At 59.0% G+C, this 24,537-nt stretch overlaps 12 protein-coding genes across 12 annotated transcripts; 6 read left to right on the top strand and 6 right to left on the bottom strand.

Moving 5' to 3' along the window:
• Nucleotides 1–57: 57 nt before the first annotated feature.
• Nucleotides 58–2,500, bottom strand: SCHCODRAFT_02534187 (uncharacterized protein). The gene is made up of 9 exons (XM_003034048.3): nt 2,457–2,500; nt 2,277–2,396; nt 1,981–2,145; nt 1,591–1,914; nt 1,498–1,532; nt 1,266–1,445; nt 1,159–1,214; nt 1,047–1,108; nt 58–996 (listed from the first exon to the last, which is right to left on the bottom strand). The coding sequence occupies exons 1-9, from the start codon at nt 2,481–2,483 to the stop codon at nt 325–327; spliced, it is 1,641 nt and encodes a 546-aa protein (XP_003034094.1). The 5' UTR covers nt 2,484–2,500; the 3' UTR covers nt 58–324.
• Nucleotides 2,501–3,024: 524 nt separating this feature from the next.
• On the top strand, nt 3,025–4,102 carry SCHCODRAFT_02616903 (uncharacterized protein). Its single transcript, XM_050344779.1, has 2 exons — nt 3,025–3,904; nt 3,973–4,102. Exon 1 carries the CDS (start codon nt 3,407–3,409, stop codon nt 3,614–3,616), a length of 210 nt encoding a protein of 69 aa, XP_050201892.1. The 5' UTR covers nt 3,025–3,406; the 3' UTR covers nt 3,617–3,904; nt 3,973–4,102.
• Nucleotides 4,003–5,217, top strand: SCHCODRAFT_02208168 (uncharacterized protein). The gene is made up of 2 exons (XM_050342068.1): nt 4,003–4,576; nt 4,847–5,217. Exons 1-2 carry the CDS (start codon nt 4,345–4,347, stop codon nt 5,092–5,094), a joined length of 480 nt encoding a protein of 159 aa, XP_050201891.1. The 5' UTR covers nt 4,003–4,344; the 3' UTR covers nt 5,095–5,217.
• SCHCODRAFT_02208139 (uncharacterized protein) lies at nt 5,183–6,153 on the bottom strand. The gene is made up of 3 exons (XM_050342067.1): nt 5,804–6,153; nt 5,363–5,752; nt 5,183–5,305 (listed from the first exon to the last, which is right to left on the bottom strand). Exons 1-3 carry the CDS (start codon nt 6,000–6,002, stop codon nt 5,274–5,276), a joined length of 621 nt encoding a protein of 206 aa, XP_050201890.1. The 5' UTR covers nt 6,003–6,153; the 3' UTR covers nt 5,183–5,273.
• A 33-nt stretch (nt 6,154–6,186) lies between these two features.
• On the top strand, nt 6,187–7,752 carry SCHCODRAFT_02208104 (uncharacterized protein). The gene has a single exon (XM_050342066.1). The coding sequence runs from the start codon at nt 6,617–6,619 to the stop codon at nt 7,439–7,441; it is 825 nt and encodes a 274-aa protein (XP_050201889.1). The 5' UTR covers nt 6,187–6,616; the 3' UTR covers nt 7,442–7,752.
• A 262-nt stretch (nt 7,753–8,014) lies between these two features.
• SCHCODRAFT_02616900 (uncharacterized protein) lies at nt 8,015–10,416 on the top strand. The gene is made up of 4 exons (XM_003034645.2): nt 8,015–8,752; nt 8,965–9,114; nt 9,253–9,846; nt 9,920–10,416. The coding sequence occupies exons 1-4, from the start codon at nt 8,264–8,266 to the stop codon at nt 9,977–9,979; spliced, it is 1,293 nt and encodes a 430-aa protein (XP_003034691.2). The 5' UTR covers nt 8,015–8,263; the 3' UTR covers nt 9,980–10,416.
• Nucleotides 10,417–11,748: 1,332 nt separating this feature from the next.
• On the bottom strand, nt 11,749–13,642 carry SCHCODRAFT_02616896 (uncharacterized protein). The gene is made up of 3 exons (XM_050344778.1): nt 13,449–13,642; nt 12,162–13,381; nt 11,749–12,112 (listed from the first exon to the last, which is right to left on the bottom strand). The coding sequence occupies exons 2-3, from the start codon at nt 13,224–13,226 to the stop codon at nt 11,984–11,986; spliced, it is 1,194 nt and encodes a 397-aa protein (XP_050201888.1). The 5' UTR covers nt 13,227–13,381; nt 13,449–13,642; the 3' UTR covers nt 11,749–11,983.
• Nucleotides 13,643–14,269: 627 nt separating this feature from the next.
• Nucleotides 14,270–15,115, top strand: SCHCODRAFT_02616890 (uncharacterized protein). The gene has a single exon (XM_050344777.1). It carries the CDS (start codon nt 14,356–14,358, stop codon nt 14,908–14,910), a length of 555 nt encoding a protein of 184 aa, XP_050201887.1. The 5' UTR covers nt 14,270–14,355; the 3' UTR covers nt 14,911–15,115.
• SCHCODRAFT_02207988 (uncharacterized protein) lies at nt 14,958–15,698 on the bottom strand. Its single transcript, XM_050342065.1, has one exon. It carries the CDS (start codon nt 15,392–15,394, stop codon nt 15,005–15,007), a length of 390 nt encoding a protein of 129 aa, XP_050201886.1. The 5' UTR covers nt 15,395–15,698; the 3' UTR covers nt 14,958–15,004.
• An 860-nt stretch (nt 15,699–16,558) lies between these two features.
• On the bottom strand, nt 16,559–18,825 carry SCHCODRAFT_02616887 (uncharacterized protein). Its single transcript, XM_050344776.1, has 2 exons — nt 18,210–18,825; nt 16,559–18,158 (listed from the first exon to the last, which is right to left on the bottom strand). The coding sequence occupies exons 1-2, from the start codon at nt 18,781–18,783 to the stop codon at nt 16,657–16,659; spliced, it is 2,076 nt and encodes a 691-aa protein (XP_050201885.1). The 5' UTR covers nt 18,784–18,825; the 3' UTR covers nt 16,559–16,656.
• Nucleotides 18,826–19,333: 508 nt separating this feature from the next.
• Nucleotides 19,334–20,817, top strand: SCHCODRAFT_02570757 (Aldo/keto reductase; the record flags this gene model as incomplete). The annotated part of the gene is made up of 7 exons (XM_003034643.2): nt 19,334–19,415; nt 19,471–19,556; nt 19,610–19,634; nt 19,688–20,047; nt 20,103–20,202; nt 20,273–20,451; nt 20,552–20,817. The coding sequence occupies 7 exons, from the start codon at nt 19,334–19,336 to the stop codon at nt 20,791–20,793; spliced, it is 1,074 nt and encodes a 357-aa protein (XP_003034689.1). The 3' UTR covers nt 20,794–20,817.
• A 172-nt stretch (nt 20,818–20,989) lies between these two features.
• Nucleotides 20,990–23,924, bottom strand: SCHCODRAFT_02616882 (uncharacterized protein). The gene is made up of 23 exons (XM_050344775.1): nt 23,442–23,924; nt 23,376–23,386; nt 23,288–23,301; nt 23,151–23,232; nt 23,075–23,101; nt 22,986–23,022; nt 22,914–22,934; nt 22,849–22,858; nt 22,781–22,798; nt 22,678–22,729; nt 22,591–22,625; nt 22,515–22,539; nt 22,447–22,458; nt 22,375–22,390; nt 22,281–22,320; nt 22,134–22,234; nt 21,999–22,058; nt 21,918–21,945; nt 21,826–21,864; nt 21,749–21,773; nt 21,547–21,695; nt 21,431–21,490; nt 20,990–21,375 (listed from the first exon to the last, which is right to left on the bottom strand). Exons 1-23 carry the CDS (start codon nt 23,498–23,500, stop codon nt 21,340–21,342), a joined length of 957 nt encoding a protein of 318 aa, XP_050201884.1. The 5' UTR covers nt 23,501–23,924; the 3' UTR covers nt 20,990–21,339.
• Between the last annotated feature and the right edge of the window lie 613 nt (nt 23,925–24,537).

The following is a 24,537-nucleotide window of genomic DNA, read 5'->3' as shown; positions in this document are numbered from 1 at the left end:
GCTGTTGCCGCCTTGGGTCTGTCCGGTCGTCGATTCGAACCTGCTCCGAACCACCATGTCGGATTGCCAATCAACTGTCCGCCGCCCTCTCCTCTGATTCGTTTACGATCTGGAAGCACATAAAGTACCTGTCCTGCGCCATCCCACAGGCCGAACTTGATGGCATATCTTACTGGCGCACCGATCCTCCAACGGCCCTCGGGGAATTTGATGACTTCATGCTCGAACCTATACCATGTCACAACGCCGCGGTCAATAGAAGCTGAAAGGTATCATACAAACATCTCCTCCCAATTGTACATGTGCATATGCATGACGCTGTATCTACGCGTAGGTAAGAATATTCCTGAAGTACTTCTCCACACTTGCAGCGCTCTTCAAGATGGCGCCGATGACCCCGTCAGGCCTGATCACGACGATCGTCGGGTCGCTGGAAACCTCGTACGCTTTGTACGCGTGCCCGTCCGTATCCGTCAACGTATGCCCTGCCTTTGTCGCCACGCCTGAGGCGGTCCCCTTTGGCAGCACAGCCGTGACCTCCGCCAAACCTTGTGGAAGACCGGCGACTGCATCCACGGCCGCGTCGACCTGCGCCGCATCCGCCGAGAACACCAACACGACATGGTGCGTCGGCTTGAACAAGTCGAATAGGTGGCCCACGCCCCCCTCCACCGGCGCGTCCGGCGCCCGATCGCCCGCGCACACGCCCCTCGCGCCCACGTACGCGCTCTCCCTCTCATCGACCGACGGGGGCTCCCGACGCTCGTCGACGACAAGCGGGCTCCACCGACAATGGACGCCAAGCATAAAGAGCGCGCCGCCGCGGCGCCAGCCCTCATCCGCGTTGTCGCCCGGCCGCAGCGTGCGGTCGAGCAGGCGCGTCGTGCGGCCGAGCATCTCGCGGATGACGGGCACGCGCTCGTCGGTGTAGGTGCGGAGGAGGGAGAGCGGGGCGAGGCCTCTGAGGACGAGCGAGAGTTTCCAGGTGAGGTTAACCTGGGCACGTGTGAGCGTGCACCGGATGAGAATCAGATGCAGATACTCACTGCATCCTGGACGCAGGAATTCATGCCTTGCCCACCGGTGGGACTGTGGGTGTGCGCAGCATCTGGTCGTCTTCAGTCAGCCAATCGCTCTCCGATGGCTGCATCGACTCACCTCCAACTACGAAGACGCGCCCCTCGCCGAACTTGTCCACCATCCGGATGTTTGGTCTTCTCGGCGTCAGCGATACTATCCCACAGATCGCGTCTCACAACACTCACCTAAATATCCCCAGCGTCACCAATTCTCCAAACTCAATATCCGTCCGCCCGCTGATCTCCTGGAAGACCTTGATGAACTCCTCCCTGCTCGACGCCGTCTTCTCGTAGTCGATCTCGGGCCCGCTGACCATCAGCGCCAGCCTGTTGAGGTCTTGGTCCTCGGAGGGGCGCATCATGACGCTATGTAACGGTCAGCAAGCGCTTTGAGCTGGGGAAAATGTTGTATACGCACATCTTGCTCTTCGCATCTCCCCATGAGTGCCATTTCTGCAGGTGCATCATCAGTCAGGGGGGTACTCGACGAAAACGGAGAGATCGAACTCACGCTCCTATTCAGCCCCGGCGGCTTCACCATAATATCCCCAATCACAATCTTGTCCATCTGCCGCGTCTCGCCCTCGAACTTGAGCCCGAGCAGCTTGCGGACCTTGCTGTGCCCGCCGTCCGCGCCGATGAGGAACTTGACGTCGAGCTCCTCCACCGCCTTCTCCGCGTCGTCAGAGCCCTTGGCGAGTCGTACATGCACCTTGTCGGCGTCTTGCGTAAAGTCGAGGAGCTCGGTGCTCATCTGAACCTGGACGCCGTGTCGCGCGAGGTGCTCGCGGAGGAGCGTCTCGTGCCGGTCCTGCGCGAGCATGAGGGCGTTGGACTGGGTAAAGATTGATTTCAGTGAGCCTCGAGAACCTAACTGACAAAGGCAAACCCAGAAACTCACATACGGCACGTCCGGCGTCGGCTCCACGCGCTCTGCCATCGCGAACTCGCGCTCGATCTCCGTCCCGCCGGGTAGCTTGTAGTGCACGAGCGGCTGCGGGTAGCCGGAGCGCGCCTGGACGTCGTCGAGCAGGCCGAGGAACTTGTAGAGCTCGATGGTGCGCGGCTGGGAGGAGTGTTAGTAAGTGTTAGTGTACGGTCTATCGCAACGTGATGAACGGCAGGAGCCCACGCGTCAGACAGGAAGGCATCTTGGGGCAAGAGGAATAGAATGGTAGAGCTAAAGACAACACCTACCTGAATGCCAGAACCTTTCTGCCCGAGACGCGGTGTGGCGAGCTTGTCGATAACGCGAACACGTGCGCCGTTCTGCGCGAGGGCGAGCGCGCAGATGAGGCCAGAGGGACCACCGCCAACCTGAAAGAAGACACAGGTGAGCGACTACTTCTCGCCGTCACATCTTGAACTCGAACCCACAATGAGAACATCAGTCTGAGCAGACATTATGTCTATGACTCCAGTTGCAAGCTTCTGAAAGCTGAAAGCTGAAGAGAGCTAAAAGCTGAAGAGAGCTCTCGAAATGCCCTTCGAGAGAAGATATGTGAGATCTGCGAATGAGCAGCTTTACCATTGCGCCCAGGTATATATAGCGCCCAGCGCGGAGAACCCGCGCCTGGAGGTCCTCCGCGGTTGTTTTACGGACGAGCGCGGTCGCACGTCGCAAGCCCGGCAGGCGCTCGGCAAGCCCATAACGCAGTCGATCATATCAGATTAGATGGTTTCGGCGTCATTTTGGTTTAGTCAAGGTCAGCGTTTTGACTGTCTGGCTTTAGCGTTATGATCGTCGACGAGTGTCAGAGCCCATCCATCCCTTCCAGACCTCTGCTGCGACGCGTCAACACCCATCTACGACACGTCTACGACCCACAGAGCCCCCGGAGGACGACCGCGAGCGCAGCGCTGACGATGTGTGGGTTACCTTGGGTAGAGGACTCGGGATTCCCCCCACTGAGCAGGTGCCTGTGGTCCTAAACATACCAACTGCGGGCAGGAAATAGCGCTCTCCAGACGTTCTCGCGCTTTCTGACCTCTTTACTCACGACGGACTGAATGACTTCGAACGCATATTAGAGTAGCGCCCACCAGAGCAGACTAGCGCCCGCCTGTTTATAGCACTCAGTAACCCACTGTCTACCGACTCGCTCATCTTCCTAAACTCTTGCCCACACCATTTATCTTACCTCTTCCCCCATCTTCCCTGTCCCATCTATCTTCCCTGTCCCATCCCATTAGAATATACACCCTTAGCCTCCGTGACAGTGACAGCGGGAGTAGATCCCTCCTATCGATCAGCGAGGTCCCCATTCGGACAATAGAAGTACTCTTTTGGCGAGCGAAGCACTCTTTCAAACAAGCGAAGCACCTTCATGGACAAGCGAGGCATTTTGAATAAGCGAAGCATGTTATCGGTCAGACGGAGGACAGGTTCGGACACGCCACCGCATTTCCGCCGCCGCAAATCAGCCCCTTCATCGACGAATGCGGACAATCCATCGACAAATCCAGACAACCAAACGACGGAAAAGGCAGAAGCCAAGACGGGACATCCACAAAGGACCACCTACATGCGGTTGTGACTCCAAGGGGATGCGTCCATCGCGTGCTTCAGAGTTCATCATCCCAAAGTCACGGTTGCATGCAAGTTGCATGACGGCCTCGAGGACTGACGAAAGGCGCTTCGCGAGATGGACTTCGCAGTATCCCGGCTATCTCCACGACAGAACACCGTCCATCCAGATTGCCTACTCCTTCTCCCCCTGAGCGCAGGCGTAGACATCGATATCGGCTGGAGACCACAAGACATTCATAAGCGGCGACCTGCGCAGTCAATTACCTCGCCTGGCCACGGTAGTCAATCACCTCGCCTAAGTAGTCACGTCAATAACCTGGCCTGAGTAGTCAGTCACCTCGCGTAGCAATCATCTTCACCCACCAGCTCGAACAACCCTCGCCTTCACTCAACTCTAACAAGCTGACCTTCAGTCTTGTCAGCACCTCATGAACGCCACGCTGGTCTCGTACATGTACACATTCAGATACCGTACGTACATGAAGGCTAGGTCAAGCCCAGGATACATGCGCGTCGGTAAAGAGGAGAGTATGAGCAGCAACTGCGCGAACACGATATCAAAGCTAGGCGCCCAAGCGAACAGACGACACCAAGAGGATCAAGACATTCAAGAAGATATCGAACCTAACAAAGGCGGCGCAGATACTGGTCAAGGTGGAGAAGTACATACATCGGTGAAAGGAGGACACGATCATATAGAATAAGCACATAACATCACAGCCTACCGGGCTCAGGATGCACGGGAGTCAAGACTCGCGAGACGAACACTCGGAACTCAAGCGGAACTCAGGCACGGCGATCGAGACAGCCGGCTTCGAAACTACCGCCTCGCGTACGCCTGCCCCACCGGCGGCGGCGCCTGCTGCGGCATCTGCTGCTGCGCCTGCTGCTGCCAATGCCCCGGCGCGCCCATCCCCTGCTGCCCGCCCTGCCCCGCCGGCGCGCCCTGTCCACCCTGCGCCGGCGCGCCCCCCTGTGCCCCAGCCGCGCCCCCCGCAGGCGGCGGCGGCGGGTACGCGTACTGCTGCCCGGGCGGCGGCATCGCATGCCCCTGCGACGGCGGCGGCATCATGTGCCCCTGCGGCGGCGCGGGCGGGTACTGCATCTGCTGCTCCGGCGCGGGCGCGTAGCCGCTGCCGTACGCGGCCTGCCCGGGCGGCGGGACGGGCGGCGCGCCGGGCGGGACCGCGTGCGCGGGGTGCGGGGAGGGCGTCGGGGGCGCGCCGGCGCGGCCGCTCTGGCTGCCGCGGCGGCGGCGCTTCTCGCCGGTCGCGGCGGGGCGGCCGCCGTGCGAGGACTCGTCCTCCTCCTCCTCCGCGGCCTCGTCTGCTTTGGTGGGGGCGGGGCCCGGGGGAGGGGGGCCGGAGATGGCGAGCCCGCCGGGGACGTTGTTGGGCGGGGGTGGGGGCGGGGCGGTCTGCATGGGCTGCTGGCGGCCGAGGGGCGCGCCGGGCGGCATGTTGGAGGGGCCATGGGGGGCGTTGAGGCAGGCTTGGATGAGGTTCTTGCCCTCGGGCTGGGTGACGAGGGGCTGGAGCTTGGCGGTGGTAAAGGTGTAGACGAGGCCGGTCTCGGAGACGACGAGCAGGAGGACCTGCGTGCCGGTGAGGGTGGAGAGCTCGTAGGCCTGTCAGACGCGCGTCAATAAACATGTACACGTGAGATTATGTGGGGAGCAGTACCTTCTTCATGATGCCTGGGGCGCGCATGAGTCAGCACGTTCGAAGGGGATGAATGTGCAGGCGCGACTTACCAGCCTTGCGTTTGGAGAAGGTAATGTGGCGACGGGACTTGTCTTGGATAAACTCGATCTTGATCTTGCGGCGTCCGGCCTTCTTGTCCTTGGGACCGTCTTCGTCATCGTCATCGCCGTCGTCGGCGGCATGCTCGTCGGTGATGAACGCGTCCTCGTTGACGCTCATGGGAGGCGGGGGCGGGCCGCGCTGGGCCATAGCGGGGTGGGCATCGACAGAGGTGGCGTCCATGGTGCGTTGGCGCTTGCGCATATGGGGCGGCGAGTCGGGCGAGGAGGACTGGGCGAACGCGTAGAAGTCCGGGCGGCGGCTGATCTGGGGTCGCGTCAGGGCATGTCCATATAGAGCAAGGCCATCGCCCGAAGCGGCAGAGGCGCCCAAGCGGGGGGCTGCTGCTCGCTGGGGACAACGAGCGCGTGCGGGAAAAAGCGGAGACGCACGGTGGCAGCGGGGGGCGCGACCTGTTGTGCGGCGCGCGTCGGGCACTGGGCTGGGTGGCGGCGGGGGCGGGGTCGAGTCGGGCGACGCGAGGCTGCCGGTTTGGGAAGGGGGCGACGAAAGAGGACGATCCAAAACGGAAGGCAAGATCACTCGTCCCTTTTGAGAGACATCCCCTGTTGACGATACAAACACGCCCATGGCCAAATAGCCGCAAGCAAGACCAAGCACTTACGTAATGCCGGACCTACCTGACCTCCGCGCCCTGCCCAGTGCCCACCGTCCACAAAGGGAACACCTGCTGATGGTCTGTCCTTTGCGCTTGACACCGCAGCAGCCACCGTCCATTGAGCAGGTCAACGGCTGGACGTGGCGCCTAAAGTCTCGCGCCACGTGTCCCATCGATAAGAAAGGCAGTCCTTGTTCCGGTTCCAGCCAACTCGTGTTCGCCTGCGCCTAATCCTTATCCAGCCCGACTCAATGCCCCCTCCGACTTCCATCCTCAGCACCTCCTCCCAGTCTCCGCGCCCTCTCCTCTCCCAGCGGCAAGCCCGTGATCCTCAGCTTCGGTGCCGCAACTGCCCTGACAATCACCTGCCTGCGAGCGATTGAACGCCTGCGGAGCGCGCCCCAATGAAGCCCACTGTCCTTGTCGAATCACCTGCCTCGTTCTGTCGCCGCGAGCCGCCACGCTTATCGGCAGCCGTGCGACCACAGGCGCGCCCGCCGCGCACAATCGGAGCTGGCGCGGTCAAGAAGCGGCTCCTGAGGCGGTAAAGAAACGGCTCTGACGCCGCGCTCCGCGTCTAGCGGTTATGCGTACGCTCCGCTCTTGCCCTCGCCAAGGTCGACGTCCTTGTCTGATCCAACGACGCTCATCGCTTGCCTCGCGCTCGTCGCTCACCGCAAGTCGTGACCGCTCCTTCGAGTATACGTCCTCGCCTCGCATACTTCTTGATTTTCTCAATCAGAAGGCAGTCGACCAAGCTTCGCTCCGAAGGCTGACCTGTCTACTTCTCGCCGATTCGGCCTCGCATTCTATCGACTCGGCCTCGCATCCTATCGACTCGGCCTCGCATCCTATCGACTCGGCCTCGCACTCTATCCACTCGGTCTCGGGATCCCCCGGCTCGCCCAACGCCGCGGACTTCCAACCAGGGCCACCGGGCTTCGACCTCATCGAAGTAGCGCCACAGAAGGTGTTCGGTCATATGGAGATGCCTGCGAGTCGCATGCTGATGCGGACCGTGCCCATGTCATTGTCAGCAGCAGCTAAGTACCGCTGTCTGTATACTGCTGATGCGCTAGCTAGTCGCACGCAATGTGTATCCCGACGCGGACCTTCCGCTTCGAGACATCGCTACTCAGGTTTTCTACGACTCCGGTCTTCGGCGCCGCCGCCGCATCTGTACCTTGTCTGTGACCACGCCTGCGTCTCCACTGCCACTAGGGCCACGGCTTGTATTCGCTCTTCAACAATGGATTCACCGTGCCTTCTTGCGATGTATTCACCTTGCCTGCTTGCGATGTATCCGTCGCGCTCGCCCTTGCAAGTCAATAGCGCGAGACCTTCCTTTACAAGTCGTCGCTATGCAGTCTTTACCGAGTTCTCATCGGCGCTTTTGTATTCTGCACGATAACCGTGGCGCACGGTACCTATGAATGCAATGACCTTCGTTGTATGCAATGCCAGTGACCTTCCTGATAGCACGTCTCTTTCGCAGTTCGCAAGTCCGATCAATACATCCCGATCCCAGCTCGACACGCTGTGCATATATACCGTTCCTATGTGGATACCGATGCAAAATTCCCCGGTTTTTTCCTCTTTGAGCAGCGGCTGCATAAGCCCTCGACCAACGCCGCTCCCGAATGTCTACCATTTGTACTTCGACTTCTCTCGGCGCTCTCCCAGTACACGACGCGCTGTTCCTGAAAATCATCGTCGCTTCGTTCCTCGCGACGCCTGTCCGGCGTGTCTTTGCGCTGGTCTAGTAGAAAGTGCTTCATTCCCCCAAGACTTTCCTCTTCAAGTTGTTGCTATGCAGTCTTTCGCGAATTCTCACCGGCAACTTGATCCACCGTAACCTGAGGATCGACAATGGCAGAGACATGTAGAGACGCAGATGAGCAACTCGAACCGTGACTTATGTGACACGCGCTGACGCATTTGCGGAACGTCAGCGTCATCATGGACAGCCGCCGGCCCGGAAGCAATTCCCCTCGGCTTGCCTCCATCTCCTCGTCCGCATTCACCTCGTCTCCCGCCCTCTGCCGTCCTCCTCTCTTCGCTAGGACCGTCGCCATCGACCCCTCACATGTCGCAATCTTTGCCACCCTCACCCTTGCGGTCCCCACTTCCGAGGACGTCGTACAAATCGCTGGCCCTCGACAAACGCTTGCAACCGCTCGAGAAGGATGAGGGACATCCCAATCGCGGTGGGGGCATCAACGGTCACGTAGGCATGAATGGTCACGTAGGGAACACCCTCGACGAAGTAGACGAACAGAGCTCCGGCGACGAGAGCGACGACTCGTTCAACAGCGCGCTGGGGAGCCCGTCCAGCGTGCCTAGGACCTCGAGTGTTCCTGGGAGTCCCGCTAGCGCGTCGGGGAGCATCAGCGGCGATTCGAGCAGCGACGCGGGCGGTTCGAGCAGCGACTCGGGCGGGGAGGGAAGCGATTCGGGCGGGGAGGGAAGCGATCCGGGCGGCGAGGGGAGTGACGCTGGCGAGCAGGAGCACGGCGACCGTCTCAGCGAGCTCAACAGCCCGTCCACACCGAAGCACTCATCCATACCGAAGCACTCATCCACACCGAAGCACTCATCCATACCCAAGCACTCTTCCACACCCAAGCACCCGTTCGCGGGCGCGTCGAAGATCGAGGTGCTGCACGATCGGGGCGTGATCGACGTCGAGGAGGAGGTGCGCGCGTATGCGGCGCTCAGGCGGGTGAGTGGGCTTCTCTGTCTGGTTGTACGGGGCTGTGGGCTGATCAGGTCTTTCGCTTCGTGCCATGTTATTCCCTCTGCCATGGTCCTTCCTCCGTATTACAACTCCTCCCCTCTGCACCACAATTTCACCCCTCTACACCTCAACTCCCCCCCCCCCTCTGCTTCACGGGCTGCCCCTTCCATCTCCTGCTCGCACAATCGCCCAAATAGGCCGCTTCGGAGGACGCCATGCACGAGCGATTCTTGGGTCCCTCGCGCGCGAACACCACCTCGAACACATTCTCCGTCCGCCCCCGCCGACGCCCGCGCTCCCCGTCCCCCGCTCCCACATCCATCGTGCTGGCGGACCACAGTGGCGAGGTGGGTGTAGTCTCCTTACTCTGTCCCTTTGACCCTGGTGTTGACGTTCATCTGTCCCTCCCCACGTTAAACCATCTGACCTATCGTCCGGAACCGACTTTTCATGTTGCTCGCAACGCATCCGCCCACGCTCGCCAGTCCGCCGCCTTCGCGCGCGACGTGCGCATCCCCGGCTGGACCTGCGTGGGCGCCGGCCCCGGCGGGTACGTCGTCTACGAGTGCGTCGTCGCCACGCGCGAGCGGCCCGACTCGTACGCGCAGGCCTCCACGTCCTCCTCGAACACACCCGCCCCGCGGCAGCGCACCACCTCCTTCATGCCGACCTCCTCCTCCTCCTCCTCCGCCTCCTCTTTCGCTACGTTCGACTCCTCGTCCGCCTCGCTCGCGTCAGCGTCTTCGTCTTCATCTACCTTCACCTTCACCCCCGCCACGCCCTTCTCCGCCTCCCCCTTCTCCGCCTCCGCCTCCCCCTTCTCCCCCTCCCCCTTCCCCTCCTCCACCCCCTCACCTCGCCCCCCATCCCACCGGCGCCAAAAATCCACCCCCGGCCCCACCATCCGCGTCTACAAGCGCTACTCCGAGTTCGCCGCGCTCGACCACGAGCTCCGGCAGACGCTCCCCATGGCCGCGCGCGCGCACGTGCCGCCGCTGCCGCCCGCGAACGCGCTCGCGCGCTTCAGGCCGCGGTTTCTGGCGAGTAGGAGGGCGCAGCTGGAGGCGTGGTTGATGAGGGTAAGTGCGGGGGTTTTTTTGAAGTGTTGGAGTTGTCTGCTTCGAATTTCTAGTCGACTGATCAGCTTCCTAGGTCCTCCTTCATCCCGATATCGGCGGCACGCGGGCGGTACGCGAGTGGATGTGCGTCTGATCTGCGAAGGTGGGACTATGGGATCTATGGAGCGCATCAATGAGCGCAGGGTGCAGGGCTCGCCTGGCGCGGCTCTGTATGGACAGGACAGCGCGATGGCAAGGCGCAGGCCAATACGATAGTAGGCGCGGTGCCTGCGCACGACGCAGAGGAGGCCCTGTTTCGTCTCAGCGGGTCTACTGCTCTCCTGGTAGAACACGGAGGAGGCAAGTCCGTCTGCGTTGGAGCTGTGAGGCCTTATGCGTGCACCTTCACTCGAACCTTCGGATCCTTCGGCCGGTGAGGCACTCGATGCGCGATCAGGGAACGCTACGATTGGGGCTCAGAGTACGGAATCTGTAACTGTATGAACGTACATATACTGTATGTGTACTGAGTATAGCTATCATCATATAGGAGCTGCCGTCGTCGATTGTGCACGGATTATTGAGATATGGGCGGAGTGCGAACAGTCGACGGGAGCAAGAAGTGAGGCAGCTGGCCATCAGCGGAAGGATGCGTCACGTTTTGTATAAAGAAGAGGCGAAACGCCGTGCTGCTCGATGACAACTCAGCTGACGAACTCCTGATACCGTGCACGTAGTCCCCTCGTTTCCTTCGGCGAGCCCATTTTTTCTATCTTCGTGCACATATCGCGCCAAGGTTTTCAGCTATCTGATCGCGCTCGCGGTCGAGCTCTGCACGTTCCGCCTTCAGTCAAGCTATCTGTCGATCTTGTAAATATGGTGTGTCCTGCTCGGACGTGAAGCATCTTCACCGATACTCTCAGGTTGTCTTCGAGACGGACGCCCTCATGCACTGCCGCCATCCTTTTGGCAATCTCCTCCCGCACCCTACATTGCACCTTCTGAATGACGCCCTGCAGGTCGGCAATGAGGCCTCCGAATACTGCACTCGGATCGTAGTCCAAACCATGGCGCACAGCGCTTCGCAGCGGCCTTGATGATGGTCGTCTGCAAGCGCGCCCGCTTAGCCAAAATGGGATTAACGTTTTTCGATCGCGAGTCCCGCGCGAAGCGACGAGCCCATGACTAGAGGTGACTTCGCCAAATTTCAACGAAGAGGATACGGGAGGCGGATGAGACGCGACAGAGAGGAAGAGGGGAAAGCTGATTTTCCTGCTCGCTTGTGGCTAGGCATTGCTTCTGTCGCTCGAGCTTAAGTAGGCGGTGGTCCGTGGCAATTTCTCCATAGACGATTAACTTAAGTACGACAAGCAAAGCCTTGAGGGCAAGGCTGTCGTGCACGGTCTGTGGGTAAAAGTCAGGGTAGCGCAACTTTCTTGGGCTATAGGATCCTTGAGCGCGCCGTGGTAGAGGAGAAGAAAATCAGAACCAGATGGTCATGACCTTGGCTTGCATAGCTGAACGCGGTAGGAGGATAACATCGGTACCGTCACAGAACTTCACGTGCGATCAAAACGAACTTGAACGCGTGACTGTCACATCTTTCGGGCGATCTGATGTCCGTATTCTGTAAGTGATTCTTTGCACTGACTCGCAAGATCGCTAACAATCTTCCTTCTATGGACAAGGCGCTGTGAGAGCGCTACAGGTATGTCCATGGGGCAGGTATCTCCTTTGGGCGTCGCATGTCCGTAAAGCCAGCGAGTCTGACCGCGCTCCGACCATGCACGTCTACTGTGCATAAACCCACTTGGAACCACGTAAAACAGGCATAGTGAGACTTGAAGCCTGTATAAATGTTGCCCAAGGACGCTAGGAAATGGGGACAAGCTCCTGCGCGACGTCGCCAGTTGCACACACGGAAAGGCGGAACAAGTGAGCATAAAGAATATCGTACATGGTAGTATCAGTAAGAACACAGCGAGGGAGACTTTGCACTGCGATACACCAACAAGAAGACAGAACAAAGACCTGACCAGAGAACAGACAAGGAACACCGACACGATGATCACGATGTGTGCAGGAATACAAAATCTGCGAGGCGTACGTGAGGAAACTAGCGAAGGCCAGCGCTGCCAATAGCCGATGGTCCTGTAGACTAGTTACCGTTATACTTGGCAAGCTGTGCGCGTAGCCTGAGAAGCTCCTGGCGCTCGGCGGCGCTTCGCGCACGCAGCAGCTCATACCGTGAGCTTTCCGCGTCTCTCTGCGCGCGTAGAAGATCATTCTCGGATCTGTCAGCACTTCCGTTCAAACTAAATATGGAAGCCACATACCTCCCGCTGCAGCCTCTCCGCGGCGTTGAGACGATCGCACGCGTCCCGCGCGACCTTCGCAGCCTCCCTTATGATATCCCACTGGTGATCGCGCACGGTCTTCACCTGCGCCTCGACCTCGCGCAGTGGCTCTATCGTCGTGGAGCCCCGCGCGTCTTGAAACTCGTGCAGAAAGGCGTCCAGCATAGTTTCAGACGGCTTGTCGTCGTTCGAATTAGAGGTCGGAGTAGAGGTCGGAGGAACGCGCAGATGCAGCAGCGTGACCACCTGGCTCGCCGCCTGGTCCAGCGTTCTCTCCGGTTCGCGCAGCTTCAGACGACCTTCTGTGTTGATCATGCGGAACATACCAAACTTGCCGGCGTCCCGCATCACGGGTCCATCCTGCACAGGTGGACTCCCAGCGAGGCGGCGCAGGGTCTCGAACAGCATACGCGCATACCACATGCACATGTACTGGAGAGTGGTGTAGTGCACGGCGCGCTGCGTGAGGACGTGGGCAGCCGCGGCACAGTCAACGATATCCAGTTTGCCGGGTAGAGGGGTAAAGGACGCGACGAGCTCGTATTTCGAGAGCCAGCAGCTGGGATTTTCGACGAATGAGACTCTGTCGCGATTCTCGGTGGTCGTTGGGTCCAGCTGCTCACGGGTGATATCCACCAGCGGCGTGGAACTCCGCGGAGTACACCCCGTGTTATCATCCTGGTGGTCTTGCTTGAGCCGCTCGAACTTAGCCGCGCGACGGTCCGTATGAACCATGCCGTTGTCGTCAGAGGTATCGTGGTGAAAGCGTACAATGACGACTTCATGCGCGCCCTTGCTCCCAGTAGAGCTGCGGTAGTGGCCCACCTCGTCGACAAGGCAGTCGCGAAGCGTCTGATCACGGTGAGGATCTGCATTATCGTTTTGCGCCAGGATGTCCAGCAGCTCATGTGGCGTGCTACTGCTCGGGGTACTCTGGACAATGTGAGGAATGCGGACGTGCGGCTTAGACATTGGCGTCGTCGACTTGTCGGGATGTGGTTGGGGAGAGAAGAGCTTGCTAATGTTACGAAAGAACTGCAGCATGTTGGGTACTGGCGCTATAAGTCTCGGGAGAGTGCTTTTTCAATCGACGAACGGAACCAAGGAGCAGATGGTCCGAGCGAAACAAGCCGGTGGGTGTTCTTCCTAGTAGAGCACAAGGGGAATGGGAAACGGCGCGTGAAGGGGGATAGTAAGGGCTGGATGGCTGCGATGAGCAAGGACACGTAAGACGGCGTTTTATGGACAACGCGAAGTTCGACGTACAAACTGAGTGATAGAGCACCGGTTATATTCAAGATACACCAAAATTTGACGCCTTCGAGGGAATGCGCGGCTCGCAGAGGTGTCGTTCAGCGCAAAGCATGGAGGTCACGGCATAGCGCGAGCTGATGGCCTATGCTGGGATATAGCGGTGTAAGTTGCTCAGGGATGTATTACCTATACGTATAGAAGGTTCATTGCGGGACCAATAGAAGCTTTCGAGAAGGAGGGGGTCGAGCGGCAATGAGTCCAGAAGTGGCGGAGCATGACCGTAAGTTGTATGAGCTCTACTTCGGTTCGCTACTTAATGACTCGTCAGCAGGTTGCCATACGCGTCTTTCCGCGAGACACTGCGCGGTTGACCTAGTCTCGGTACACGATACTTGAGTAATCCAGTGCCACGGATTCGGCGCTTGGCGGCGCATGTTGCTTTGGTAGGAGATCCAGCTCTCCACGTCCTGCGCCTGCAGAGGGCTTCGAATTCAGAATACCAGTCATTATAGCCCAACTTCGACTCGAAACCCACAGGTCTATGGTTGAGCCGGAATTATAAGGGTCGACCATGCAGCCTCCACCTGTATCACGGGGAGGACTTTGCTAAGGTTAAGACGGCTGCACGCAAGAAGCGAAGTCAGGGCAATAGGTTCTGCTTGAACGTGGGCGATCGGTTGATAAGCTTGCGAGCCCCGATTTTCTTGCGTGCATATTTTCTACCAGGTCGTCGTGCCGACATCCTCCTCAAGATGTGAGTGAGTTGAGATGAGTTGACAGTATAGTTTGTCGTTATTCCTAGTCCGCCTGGTACCCTTCGGCCGTTCCTATCGCACAAGCACCGATCCTATAGACCCTGCAGCATAGTAATTCAATATTGGAGACACGTACTTCGACAGATGACAACGGGTTATACACGATGAAGGAACGAGGCAAGAAGCTGAGGACGAACACTACTAAGAAGTCCACGAGTCACTGGGTATCCAACTCTATCGGTAACGCCCTATCGTCGTCCGCACGGAGGACCACGGGCACCATGGCCTGGCGCATCGCGCTCTTGACCGTCCTCCACAGAGTGCCTAGACGTCGTCGCGACAACGAATCGCGAAATCGTGGCACGAAGCTCTTTTCCGGCACCTCGTACGAGATGAAAAGGTGGCGCGTAGCGCTCTTCATCCCCGGGTCTTCATCGCCTCGTCGAACACCGACAGGATCCTTGGTGACTCAATCCGCAGCGACTTGCGAGTGTCCGTCGCCGTCTGCCCTTCGCCCGTTATGTATACGGCATGACGTCTTACCTGGGCGGATAGCCGAACCCCTCAAGGGCACGCCGTACTCGCTCGTCATACCCCACACCGTCCAGCCCACGCATCTCTCGCAAACGAGCGCAGAACCGGTCCTGCGTCAGCCCTACACTAGCACGGAACGCGGCCGGGACCACAGCGCAGACATACGCCGCCGTATCGCGGTCTGAGTGGACCCAGAACGCACCGGAAGTCATTCGTTCAGTCGGAATATATGGTCGAAGGACAAGGAAGGAGGCAGGTGAATGACAACGAGGGACATGATCAGATTCGCGAATACAGGGAGCGCCCAGACTCACCGCTTGGCTCGACGCTAGCGATATGCGCGTCCGTACAGCGCGGGTCACGGCAGAGGCCGCCACCGGGAACTTCGAACTTGCAGACCGTCTTCGCAGGGTCGATGGTGCGCGCCGCCGTAGCGAGCTTCAGCCGACGCAGGTCCGGGTACGGGTAGTCGCTGCCAGGGTAAGGGTGCTCCTGGGAATCCGAAGCAAGAGCGCATCCGGTCGTTCGCGGGAGGTCTTCGTTATCCGTGGGGAGGGCCGTGGTCTTGGTTGCAGGCGATGAATGCGTTGAGGATGCTGTAGAGGACGATGGCGAAGGTGGCCTCTGGTCGTTCTCACTGGTATCAGTATAGGAAACCAATGTCCCCATCTGACCCCCCAAAATGGGTGCGGATAGAAAGGGATACTGGGCAAAGGGCGAGGTATAAGAAGAGAAAAGGGGAGGAAGAGTAGATAGAGAAGTCGCCGCGGTGGAGGCGGCATCTTCTAGCTCAAAATGTGGTTGATCATGGCGCTGAACAGTCGTGAAGTCAGGTGTTGCCCGTGCTGGAGGTCTAGGAGTGTTCTGCAAGGATTCAGAAAAGGTGTCGTGAGTATGAGGTCAATGCACAGCGCGCGCTCACAAACATCTACACTAAGCAACAGATGACGTACCTCGGTCGACGAAGCCGCCGCGACGTCGACTGCGTCCTCTTCAGCCTCAGATTCCTCCGGACTCGACGGCACCTGTAAAAGCCCAAGGATACAAGAAAGGAAGATCATAGTGAGATGTGAGTGTGGACGATGGAAGATGGGGTGAGATGAGTCAAAGGGCGCAGATTAGGGATCGTTGTCTGCGAAAGAAAGGACGGGGATTCTTGCCGGTGTTGTTTCAGTCTCTATCGATGAGAACAAGAAGTCAAGTTGGGGGGAGGGCGATGATCGAACGAAAGGAAGCACGAGGCGACGGTTGGCGAGCAATCTCGAGCGAAGGATGGATGGACTTGCCTTGCGCATTCTCCTTCATCTGGACGTCAGGAGCGCTTTTCGAGTCTGGCGAGAGTGTTGAGCAAGTGTTGAAGGTAGACGTGTAGGGCGAGAGGGATAAAACATATGAAAGTCGGATGAAAGTCAGCTTGACGGATCGACAGAGGACAAGGAGATGGAAGGACCGGAGGCGCTAGTAGACGTTGATGGCATATCGCTGTCGCAATTCGCGGGCTGAGCAATTGGTGACGATATAGATACTTCGATGCCCGAGCGTCAGGATGAACGACTGACAGCGACAGAGAACGCACTTGGCTTGGCCGGCTGGAAAGCAGGCGCAGTGGCCTTCAGTGGACTCTTGTCCGCTTGAGGCTTCGTCGGCGCGGGAGTGGACGGCACGGTTGGCGGCAGCGACGCGGACAATGGCTCCGGCACTGCAGGTGCGGGAGCATCTCCCGTCGGCGTTGCGGAGGAAGGCGTAGGTACGGCAGTCGTCGGCTTCACAGGTAAAGGGGCAGCAGTGGCCGGAGTGAGTACAGGAGACGCCACCGTCGACGCCGACGGAGGGGTCGTCGCTGACGCCGGAGCCGGCGTACCTCCACTCGGCGTCCCCGAGCCCTGCGCCGCGCGCGCTGCCTGCATCTGCACCCCGCATAAGCACGCAGATCACCCACCTGCACTCATCCCGCTCACCTTCATCTCCTTCGCCGCGATCGCCTCCTTCATACGTCTGATCTGCTCCTGCAACGACGCGGACGAGGACGACGCCATCATATTCGACGACGAGGACGAGGCCACCACGGGCGACCCCGCCCCCATCCCATTCGTCGGCGTCCCCTGCCCCCTCGTCGGCAGCGGCGCGCCCCTCGCAGACTGCGGCGCGCCCGTCTTCGGCGGCTGCACCATCGGCATCCCCGTGATCGGGCCCCCCGTCATCGTCAACGGTAGCGCGATCGCCGCACCCTCCGGACTCGGCGACTCAAAGTGCTCATGATCGTCCTCCGCGTCGCTGATGTCGATGATGAAGCGCTTCGCCGTGCCGACGCCGCCCGCGAAGCTGTTCGCGCGCGCGAAGGGGCGGGGCGGGGGCGCGCGGTGGTCCTCGGCCTCGATGTAGTCGATGGCGCCGGGGCGCTTTTTGCCGCGGGGGCCGATGTTGTTGCCGTTGCGGGCGGGTGCGGGTGTGTTCTGCTGTTGAGATTGGGGTACAGCGCCGTTCCCGTTGCTCGGCGTCGGCGCCTGCGCCTGGTTCGTGTAAACCTTCGTCGCAGGCGCGGCCTCAGCTCGCAGAGACTCATTCCTCTGCAGATCACCGGCCTGTGGCTGTGCGGCTGCGAGGATCTGAGAACGAGTCGGTGCCAGACCGGCCGCAGTTGGGGTCTGGCTCGTCGATGGTGGAGATGCTGGCGCTGAAGCCTGAGCCGGTCGTACAGTCACCGACATCGGCGCGGGTTTAGTGGGAAGTGGCACTGGCTGTGGCTTGGTGACCGTCGCAGGAGCAGGTCGCGCAGCAGGTGGAGGCACAGGTCGCGGTGCTGGCGGAGGATCCGGCCGCGAAGAAGACAGCCCCGGAATCTCATCCACATCCATGTCGTCGTCGAAGAAGGACGAGGATGGTGCCGAAACGGGAGGATAGGCCGCGAAAGTAGGCTTGGGTGGCAGCTGCGCGGACGGCCCGGGCGCGATGCTCTGCAGGAAGTCCTCGACCTCGTCGATAGGCGCCGGAGGGCGCATCTCGACATCCGAGTTCCTGCGCTGCGAGCGTGGAGGCTTGGACGCCGCCGCCTTGCGCTTCCTCGCCAACAGTTCCTGGCGGCGCTGCTGCTCCATGTCGAGCAGGGCGGCGGATGGGGGTTCATTCGTCACCTGCTGCCTGGAAGACGACTGTTGGAGTGGTTGACCCGGTATGACGAGCGGCGGGGGCTTCGGTGGCAGGCTATGGTGCATCCCGGCGCGCTGGGGCGTAGGCTCCGGGCGCTGCATGTTCGGCGTGTAGGGGATCAGGCCCGTGGTGTCCAAGTTGGCGGGAAACCGCAGATTGAGCTCGCTGAAGACGTAGTAGATGATCTCACGGCTCAGGCCCATGGCGTAAAGGTGATCGGGGTGGACGCCCCAACCAAGGAGGTCGAGGATGATGTCCTTCGCTGTATCGTATTGTTCTTGTGTCACTGCGAAGACATGTCAAGGTTGAACTGATAGCGTATGTATGTTATACGCACTGGTCAGGCCAGGGCGAACGTGCTCCGCGTCTATGAGAATTTCCGGTGCTGGAGGGGGAGGCGGATGAGGAGGATGTACGGGTTGGCTGGCCGCGCTCGGACGTCGCTGTTGTACGGGAGAGACTTGACTCGAAAAGCTTTTCGATTGCTTGCGGGGAGGTGGGGCTATCCGATCCAACAGAGACGGCGAAGTTGCTTCCTGCGGCTTGTTGCTCAAAGCCACCGGGCTCTCCTGAGGGGCAGGTTTGGGAGGAAGCGCTGGTCGTGGCGGTTGGGGCGGGGCGGCGGGTGGAGCAGATGGGGCTGGCTCTTCGTCGCTGATCTCGCCTTCTTCGCGCGAACCTGGATCGGAAGTCGACGCGGAAGGTCGGGTTTGTGGCTCCGGCTGAGCAGCTTCGGTACTGCCGTAGTCGAGCACATCAAATGTCGCCTGTGGTCTTTGAGGTAGACTTGGCGGTGGCGCAGCGACCTCTGCTGGCTTTCTCCGTTTCGACTTGAGAGTCATCAGGGCAGCCGCGCGTAAGGATGAAGGGTCCACCGAAGGGGTCACAATCGAATCCGGAGACGTATCCATTGCAGACGAGGGCTCTGAAAGGGCCGTGTCCGCCATCCTAGGCGTTTGTGAGGGTCAAAAGACGCGAGGACACCGTTGAACACGTCAAAGAGGACAAGGGGAACGGTGTGAAAGCCTGAGATCGGACTTGGAAAATGTCATCACGTGTGTTTACCACGCTGGCGCCCACAAGTTCACATGTTGAGTTCGACCACCACCATCTCGCCCAAAACACGGGATGCCTCGTCATAAACTGAGTACTCGCTTGCCTCGTCCAAGCTTATAGCTATGGAATAGACTGTGTCTTTCAGGCCATATGTGACTCTGGTCGAATCTCTCGATGATGATCTCCGAATCGGACATCACATCGTCCTTCTTTCACTGCTGACCTCGTTCGAGCTGCGTAACTACATGGCGCGTCACTTCGGCAGCTGGAATATGCAGCCGCTGGGATACACAAATGGCTGAACCTGTAAAAAATTACTGCAGGAGCTCGCAAGCGCCGGGGGTCGTATATAAGGCAGGCCATGGATCAGTCTCAGACACACATAGCACTCTCTTTTCATCCGTCATGTCTGTCAACACAGAATTCCCCCAGCGTCGCCTCGGCGCCAACGGACCTCTGGTCAGCGCTATAGGCTACGGTGCTATGGGTACGTCGACGCCACCCACTCGATGACCATGCCTTGAACGCTTTCTTCGACTCAGGCATCGGCGCGTTCTACGGCGCCTCAGATGAGAAGGAATCCCTTGAGACTCTCACCTACTGCGCCGACCGCGGCCTCACTTTCTGGGTACGGCCCATCTCCCAATCGGTGCATCCATTTCTCCCTAACGCCCACTATAGGACACAGCCGAGATCTACGGCTCAAGTATGAGCTTTTCTTCTTCCTTTTTCTTCTCTAATGACTGTTACCTCTCCCAGGCGAAGCCACCATCGGCAAATGGCTCTCCTTGACCTCCCGCCGCCAGTCCGTCTTCCTCGCCACCAAATGGGCCGGCAGCCTCGCGTACGCCGACTCCCGGCCGTCAACCCTTCGCCGTGGTATCGAGGCCGCCCTCGCCCGCCTCCAGACGGACTACATCGACTTGTTCTACCAGCATCGCGTCGACCCGCAGGTGCCGATCGAGGTGGTGATGGAGACGTTCCGGCCCTACGTCGAGGAGGGGAAAATTAGGTGGCTGGGGCTGAGCAATTGCAGTCGGGAGGTGTTGGGGAGGGCGAAGGCGGTGAAGGGCGTGGGGGAGAAGTTGGTCGCCGTGCAGATGGAGTTCAGTCCGTTTGGTGAGTGGGAGGGTAAGTGGAAAGGGGCATTGAAGCGCTAACGCTGTCCTGACAGAGACCGAGCTCGAGAAAAACGGCTTCATCGACTACGCGCGCGGCCTTGGGGTCAGCGTTGTCGCCTACTCGCCCCTCGGTCGCGGGATGATATCCGGGAGGTCAGTGGCGAGTTCGACCTGGCCCTTGACCATTCCTGGCGCTACATCCCCGCTGACCTCTTCACTGCAGATACAAGTCCATCGACGACTTCCCTCAGGACGACGTCCGTCGATTCTACCCTCGCTTCCAGCCCGAGAACTTCCCCAAGAACCTCGAGCTCGTTGACAAGTTCCATGCCGTCGCGCGCAAACTCAACGCGACGCCCGCGCAGGTCGCGCTGGCGTGGATTCTAGCTGAGCATCCGGATAGTAAGCATTGCATTTACCTTTCGTCTTCCGCCCCCGTCACTCTTGAGCATTCTCCTTCGTCTCGTCCGCGCGTCCCTCTCAAACTCACCCCCACCCCCAGTGATCCCTATCCCCGGCAGCCGCGGCATCGCGCGCACCGAGGAGAACGCCCGCGGCGCCGAGGTCGTCCTGTCCGCCGAGGACCAAAAGGCCCTGCGCGACGCGGTCGAAAACGCGACGGTGGCGGGTGGGCGCATGCCTAAGGGGTGGATGATTGAACATGACTGTATCCCACTGAAGGAGTGGAAGGGCGAGGAGGGGTGGAAGATGCCTGTGCCGGGTGGACCTGTGCTGGATGCCTGAGCGCTAGAAAGCCATAGGTCAGAGAATGACTCGTAGTCCGAGATCACAAGCACAACTCAAACCAGCCACGGTGAACAGATATACGATCCCAGTTCATTCACAGCAGTAAGCAAGAGTCGCGGGTAGAGTCTACCAAAAGAAAGTACCGCGAGAAAGGCTAATTACAAAAGGAGATGTGATACTTCAGAGCACTTGTGCATATGATGAGACTAGCGAGGACGCCGACGAGAGTAGCAAAGGAGCGGCAGATCCAGATCTATTTGGCTTTTCAATCTTACAAAGGGTGCACTACCCAAATGCATCGAGACAGAACGAGACGAGATACCCAAAACGTGCATGAACAACGGCCGATGTGACGGCTGACCCTCGTAAGGTGGCAGATTCGTGCGAAGCGTTGACTCCAAGAGGACCAGCAGATCCAAAGGAGCCAACGAACCCACGCGGACCAACCACCGTGGACAATGAAGAACCAGCCACCGCGGACCCAGGACCCATGGACAGATATAAACATTGACAAGCCCGGGTGGCTGGCGATTTTCGGGAGTACTACACGTGGAAGCCGCCCTTGCGATCGTCGAGGGACTGCTAATCGGATGAGCGATATCGTTCTCACACGCTCGGACTACAATAAACGTACCTCGCCGTCCTTGTTATCGGTCATAGCGGTCCGCTCGATGGACACGAGGACGCTTCCTTGCTGTTCGATTGAGGTCAGTATCGAACAGTGCGCAAGGGAGGGGACAATCAGCATACCTGATTGGGCGCGCGGTTCCCGGAGGTATTGCCGGTGCTTGAGGGGCCGCCGCGGTAGGAGAGGGCGTAGTCTTCGTCCCGGCTGCCGCTGCTGGAGGTGCGCAGGCGGCGACGCGTGTTCAGCGAGGCCAGCAGCGAGATACAGTAGACTGTTCGGAATATGTGAGCGTTTTTACGATGCTGATCCGACGGCGTGACGTACTGCGCCCAAGGCAGAAGTAGAACGGCTACGGAGTCGGTCAGTAAACGAGCGTGAAAAGCGTGGGCAGCCGGACGTACATAAGCGACCCAAGTCTGACCACCATTACCGACGCGGAGCTAGAGGGACGATAAGGGGGAGGTCTCCCTGCAAATCATCTTCGAAAACGTACCGCCAGCAGGGTGCCCAGGGCGCACGCACTAAGCACAATGCATGAGAACACAACCATACTGTAAAACCGCGTATCAATTACCTCGTGAGGACACCGGAGTTGACAATGTAGGCCACCAACATCGTGATCATCGTGTCGGTTCTGTGGATGGGAAGAGAGGAAGGTGAAGGTTGCGTCAGTGAGCTAGCGACTACGGCGAGATGGGGACCGACGTACTGCTTGAACCCGGTGCGGCTACGGAGGAGGACGACGACCATGGTGATGGCGATGATGATGTCCAGGCCGGCGCCAATCGAGTTCACCGCCGTTACGAGGTTCTGCGCAGTCGTTAGAGGGGATTTCATAGTTCACGGGGTGGCTCACGTTCAACTTCGTCGCAATCTGGTCCGTCGAGATCGTCGAGCTGCAGTATTTTGTAAGCGCCGGAAGGGTATAACAGATGAAGCACTCTGCTCACCATCGGATGGCGTAGACTAGCAAGAGGAAATCTACGTTAGTTGGCTACGGAGGGGACCCGTAAGTCACATACCGATGGCGCAAACTAGAGGAGAAAAAGTCAGCCTAGAATTCATAGGCAAAACTGGAAGCAAGACGCACCAAACTGAGCGAAACTGAGTGCGCTCTGAGAATACAGGTGAGAGGCAGGAGAGAGACCGGAGGAGCGAGCACGTACCAGGATCGCAGGGTACCAGATATTCTTGTTGAGCACTAGGGAATCGAGGTCAATGGCGAGACGAAAAAATCTCGAGGGAACACGAACAGATGTAAATGCGATAGAAGTAGAAGCCTTGGACAGCAATGGCGGTGAACGCCTAAAGGGGAGGTTAATTGTCATATCCCCGCACGAACGAGGAAAAGCGCACGTTGAAGTACGTTTGAGCCTGGAATACTTCGTTAGTCGCTAGCGTCACCGTAAAGCTAGCACACGCACCATGAGTCCCCTACGATTCGCAACTCCCGCGTGAGTTGAATTCACGAGGCGAACGACAAACGTACCAGCCGATGTCCGCCAAGATCCTTTTGGTCGAAATCAGCATCGGAGACAGGCGACGAAGCGAGAGCACGCACGTAGGGTCCGGATAATACGTGACCGTGTTGACATACACTGAAGGTATTGTGTAAGACAGTAAGCCGATCGCGACTGAAGAATTGCCTACTCTTATCCGTGACCGATATTTGGTGACCTGCCGGTACGTTAGACGTAGCAATGAGACGAAGAGAATGATCACGCACCAATCGTCGTCAACAAGGAGAACCCGACCACAAACTTGATGTACCATGGGTCCTTGGTGTATATCTGGTAGTATGTAGCGGCCTGGGGGACGAGGTCAAGGGACTGTGATGTGACGAACGAACGACCGGCTACTCACTTGTGTACACGCCACTGTGAAGGTCGCAGAGAGGCACAAGGGCAAAGTGAGATGAAGACAGGGCGGAAGTAAACTATGAGGAACGCACCTCCAAGAAGGCTGTGATCGACATCCTGTCAGTACGGAAATTACAGCCAGGGCGCAAGGCACTCACAACGCGGAGAGGACCACTCCCACCAGATACGCGCCCAGAGTAAGATCCCACTGGCCCATGTTTGCGGAATTCCTTCGATAGCGTCGAGCTGGCTATAGAAACAGAGGGAGGACGGATGTGCACCAGATGTCGTGTGGGGGTATAAAAGAGACATGAACCGCTCCCACGACCCTGCGTCGGAGACGGATAAAACTCGAGAAGGCCCACCGGTCCGCCGCAGATCTATGATGGCGCGAAGTGCACCGAAAAGTCAACTTCCGTGCATGGCAACAGCGCGTTCACGGCATCCTGCGCAGATGACATTGGATCCGGCATGAATGGCAGGGGAGGGGGAAGTACGCCGTGCGACTGCGTATCTGCAAGCGTAGCCCGCCCGGCTGCAGTCCCCCTTCAAAGGTAGGCTCAGGTGAGAGTCCATCGATGCTAAAGTCTGTTAGAGTTGCAATTCACACGACTCCAGCATCGTGTGCTCTTCGGGGTCCACTGGCCTAATCGAGCCTGGAGCGTCGCCGCCGCTGAAAATTCAGTGAGCACAAGGTCACCGACGGTCGGAGTCCAGGATCTTTCTCTATTCGAGACCGGGGCCTGCTACACCGTGCGCATTTGGTGCGCATTCGAACTTGGACCGTCGTCAAGGGTTCTCGCGATACGTACGCCGATTGTATACTCCAAGATGAGCGCAGAGCTTCCCCACATTTCGGTGAGATCGCAGTCAGGCAGTGGGTGGGGCTCAATTGACTGCGAGAACAGACCCACGTTTTCCTGAGGCGGCGTTCATGAATTCCATTCTCGGAACCTGTCCCACGTCGCGTGTCACTCGCGTGGATCGGCAATCAAACCGTCTCTCGGGACAGGGCGGAAGTTCGACTTCAACTTGCGCACACCGTCCGAGAAACCTGGTCTGACTCTGGCGAGTCTCGCCCTCGACAATCAAGAGCATCACAATTAGTCTATCACTTTAGGGTCTTCTGGGACCCACAGTCGGGAGGACCTCGGCCGCCGAGCAGACACAGCAGGACCACCTCGCCACAAAACGAAGACCAGCAAATTCTGGGGTGTCTTGGCCGCAGTCGGCGAGGAGCTGGACCCAGATGAG

Source organism: Schizophyllum commune, assembly GCF_000143185.2.
Source record: "Schizophyllum commune H4-8 unplaced genomic scaffold SCHCOscaffold_3, whole genome shotgun sequence".
NCBI classification, from domain to species: Eukaryota; Fungi; Basidiomycota; class Agaricomycetes; order Agaricales; family Schizophyllaceae; genus Schizophyllum; species Schizophyllum commune.
Note: the sequence above shows the minus strand (reverse complement) of the source record. Positions and strands in the feature narration are given on the sequence as shown.